Genomic DNA, 4428 nt, shown 5'->3' on the forward strand with positions numbered 1-4428 from the left:
GCTTGAACAGCTTATCGCACTCAAATTTTTGCAAAGCAACTGAAGAAGAAATCACAGCTGAACAATTTTATCAAACTGGAAGATTTTGTTCTAAAAACGGTGAAAGCTGCCACATCAATTTTATCAATCAACTCCTTCTGAACATCAACTTTACACTGAAGCCGAGCTTTCTTTCGCACACATTGATGAGATTATTCAAGCAGTGATGCAAGAATCCCAGATACGTAAACTCGTTTCTGATAAAGTTGATCACTCTGTTGATCAAATCAATCCAGAGGTCACTATATCTTCAGAAGAACCAGTTCAGCCATATTCATCTGCTGACCGAGTTATCCCAACTGATGTGCCACTTGATTCAATAGATCATCCTTTAGAGGCACCAGTTTTGGTTTCATCACCATCTGCTATTCATCAAGCGAGCTCATCTGCTGATCAGGATCCATCCTCAACGCCTCCAATTCAAGGAGAAATCATTGTAACTGATGTTCCAGTTCAGCATGTTGCTGATACAGTCTCAACTGACCAAGCTTTAGTCATTTCTGAACACACAACAAGAGAACCAGGATCCTCTCATCAGTCTCCTCCTCCATCTTTATCAGATTTTGATCTTATTTTTGAAGAAGTTCAGAATATTTAGGACAGCATGAATCAAATGCTTACTGCCATCTCAAAGATTCAGAACACTTAGCTGTCACACACTCTGAAGTTGGACCATTCTCATCAGTTCAACTTAGAAAAACTGAATGCCATACAAACTGCTGTTACCTCTCTGTCATTCGCAGTTGAAGATATACAGAAAAACAGAGGGATATTTTCGAGTCTCACTGCCATTCAAGACTCTATTAACCAACGAGTTGACAGTGTAGAGACACTAGTTTCCAGTATCAACTGATCAATCAGTTGAACTGGTCCTTTGAACTTTAGTTGGGCTGATTCAGTTTGAGCAATCAGTTGATACTTTCAGTTGGCGTCTTTGATAGTTTTAGTTTTGGCTTGATTAACTGATCAGTTTAAATCCTGATCAATTTCAGTTATCTGCGCACTACGATAGATCATTAGAAACAAAAAAAAAAAAGTTTTGTTAACATCAAATCAAGATTGCGAAAATAAAATGTTCCAACATGTTATCAATAGTTGATAACATACAGAACAACGTAACTCAATAAATGTAATCATGACTTTTTTCTCTCGGTCACAAAAGAAAAAAATCGGCCTTCTTCTCCATAGATGAAGTCTCAACCTGACCACAACCACAACAACCATCATGCGCCGCCGCCAAGCCTCCTTCTTCCGGCTATCTACTCTTAACGCATAATTTTATTTAGATATCTAGTACGATCAATACGAGGAGCGTGGTATTTGATCGTGGACCAAATTAGACATTTAAAGAACGGATGACGATCCAATTGATTGTTCGAAGTGATTTACAAGATGGACCGTATCCGCTGATCTCGGACTAGTTTGGTGCAAAAGTTTTAAAACGCCAAGGTAATTAAACTTTAAACACCCTATATATGTATATGATTGAATATACGACGAAAAAGAAATAATTGATTTTAAAATTAAAATTCATAAACTTTTGTTGCATCTTGAGTGCGAGAAAATGATATGCCAATAATTTTACCCGTGTACTCACGTGATGTTATGTCAACACTAAAAGTACTCTAGGAAAAAAAGTTAATTAAGATCGTAAAAAAAAAAAGAATCATTCCATTAAAACTGAAATTTGATTAAGTAGTGGGCTGAAAACAAGATTAGACCTGGTAGACAACCAAGTTTGTTGTTTCCCTTTTTATTGAATTTTTTTTTATAAAATTGAAACAATGTAAATTCTGCGTAGGTGGCTAGAGTTTTTGCAGCTTGATAGGTGCACCAAATTGTGGTTTTATCGTGAAACCAGTGACGCAAGGGGCATGCGCATATGTTGGGGAAAGCTCGAAAGAGAATGTGCGGAGTAGCATTGCCATGAAAATTTTGGCCACCAAAAGAGCGAAATTCTGTCCGATGCATATTCGGGGTCCCCAACCGAACGGCACGAATGCGGCTTGGCCCTTGGTTGCTTTCGCCATGCCTTCGGCAAATCGTTCCGGCTTGAACTCACCTGCATCTTCACCCCAAACTTCAGTATCTCGGTGCAATAGCAGAGTAGGTAGCATGATCGATGTGCCCTTTGGTATGCAGATTCCTCCTAGTGTTGTTTCTTCTTCTACTATTCTTGATAACTCGATGACTGGCGGGTATAAACGCAGCACCTCGTACAAAATCATTGTCACCTGCAACCAAATACACATTTAAAATCAGGTGGAGCACAAAAACTTAAATAATTTTTCGATAAAATATATTAATAAAATACTTTTTTATTAATTGGTATGCTGACATCTCGATTTCTTTTCCAGTTTTAGTTTTTTTTTTTAAAATTGGTGTGCAGACATCTCGACGATCAGCATTACTGAAAATAAATGGCTAATGGAACAAAGTTGTTGCTCTATGAACAAATTTTGATCAATTAGTATACCAACAGCCTCAATCTGTCAACCTACGTGATGAATGTTATATTTTTCAGTTTATATGCATATATATACATGTGTGTGTGCGCCTGCATGCGTACAAAACCTCGAATATCGTCCAAAACTTACATATTTCAGTTGAGACAAATCATCATATTGGAGTTCGTTTCTGTCGCCCATGACTTGAAAAACCTCTTCCCTAGCACGAGCTTGCCAGTCTGGGTGCATAGAAAGAACAACCATGGTCCAAGCAAGCAGATTTGAACTGCTTTCGAAAGATGCCAAGTAGAAGACCTTGGCTTGTCCTATTGTTTCATTTATTACTCGATCATGGTTTCTTTTGTTCTTATTCTTGTGCAATTCCTCCAAGATTAGATCAAACAAATCTGGATCTTCATTTACTCCATTTATGTCTCGCTTTTCTCTCTTGTTAATCTCATCCATAACTGTGCATCGTATTTGTTCTTCGATTTCCTTGACTCTCCTGTTTTTCTTGGTAGGCCAGTACCTAAACAAGGATTTCCATAATCTCAGAGAATTTAAAATTTGATCGAATAATGAGATAAGATGCATGAAACTAGAACAGTAATCTCTGCAACGGTTTCAGCCAACCATGGATGGTAATAATGGAAGTCGTATTATAACTCACCCTTCACCCGGAATACTGAAAGGTCTGGCAGGATTTGCAAGGACTGCGTACTCTTTGACAAGCTCAAAAATCTTGTCGGTTGCGCCATAGTTGGCCCTGAACAATGAGCATCCCACGGATGAAGCAGTGAACTTTTCGATTTGAGCAGCCATATCGACCACGCCGGACCCATCGCTGGACATCATCTTCTCGCATTCATTGAGAATTTTCTCGCAGCATTGTTGAGTTGTAGGCACAATTTCCTGTACGCAGATGTAAAAGTAAGAGAATGTTGTAAGAAACAATACATGGTTCTTTGGTCAACGACTGATTCATGCATGTTATCGTTTTGAGATCCATGCAAAGATCAAATGAAAAATTAACTGACCTTCAACTTGTTCACATTAAAAGCAGGCTTGAGCTGTTTCCTGGATTGGCTCCATTCTTCACCCTCGTATCGAAGAAGACCTTTAACGAACTGCTTCACTATCGGATTAGATATATTAAAATTCTTCTGATAAGTTTGGTATTTATTCAGCACATCTTTCACCAATTCGACATCTGTCACGAATATATTTGGTCTCGGTCCCACCCACATGAAAGAATTCTTGCCTGAAATCGCAAAAAAATAAAAGATATATATATATATATATATTGCGGCATTAAGACTTAAACTTGACTACTTTAAAACAACCGAGAGACCAACTTTGATTACGATTTCATGATTTTTCCTAATTGGAAACGTACCGTATTTCTTTATCGTATTCGATATAAAGGGAAAGACGCGAGGCACAATATCGTGGGTGAGAGAAAGAGGTTTGGAGTAGGCTTTTTTGCCCATTTCAGAGATTTCTTTAGCATCTCCAAAAAGAATCTTGTAAGAATTTCCTTGGAATCCTAGTTTCCTAAGGAGTTTCTCCATTTTCCTAGGTTTGAACCAAACCCAGTCCAAGAATCTCCATGCGAAAACCAGTATAGTGGACAGGAAAATATTTATCAAGATTGAACTCCACATGATTTTTTTTCTTTTTTCTTTTTTTTTTTTTTTGCTCAATAGGGATGGGAAAAATCACAAAGGGCACATCCCTATTTATAGAGCTCGCGACCATTGTGAATGCGTTTAAAATAATGGGGAAAACTAAAGGTAGGAATTCAATTTCACTAAGCAATATTGTCCTCTAATTAACAATCTTTGATGTACAGTGTATCAGAACGCATGATTCATGAATATTTATTAATTTTTTGTTAAATAATTCGTTGTGGATCATTGAAAATTTCGTTAAAGGGTTAAAT

The 4428-nt window shown here is 37.5% G+C and overlaps 1 protein-coding gene across 1 annotated transcript; it reads right to left on the bottom strand.

Moving 5' to 3' along the window:
• Positions 1-1692: 1692 nt before the first annotated feature.
• On the bottom strand, positions 1693-4204 carry LOC140812523 (cytochrome P450 72A397-like). The gene is made up of 5 exons (XM_073170813.1): positions 3883-4204; positions 3524-3747; positions 3157-3398; positions 2637-3015; positions 1693-2273 (listed from the first exon to the last, which is right to left on the bottom strand). The coding sequence occupies exons 1-5, from the start codon at positions 4148-4150 to the stop codon at positions 1845-1847; spliced, it is 1542 nt and encodes a 513-aa protein (XP_073026914.1). The 5' UTR covers positions 4151-4204; the 3' UTR covers positions 1693-1844.
• Between the last annotated feature and the right edge of the window lie 224 nt (positions 4205-4428).

This window comes from Primulina eburnea, chromosome 14 (assembly GCF_022965805.1).
Source record: "Primulina eburnea isolate SZY01 chromosome 14, ASM2296580v1, whole genome shotgun sequence".
Classification (NCBI taxonomy): Eukaryota; Viridiplantae; Streptophyta; class Magnoliopsida; order Lamiales; family Gesneriaceae; genus Primulina; species Primulina eburnea.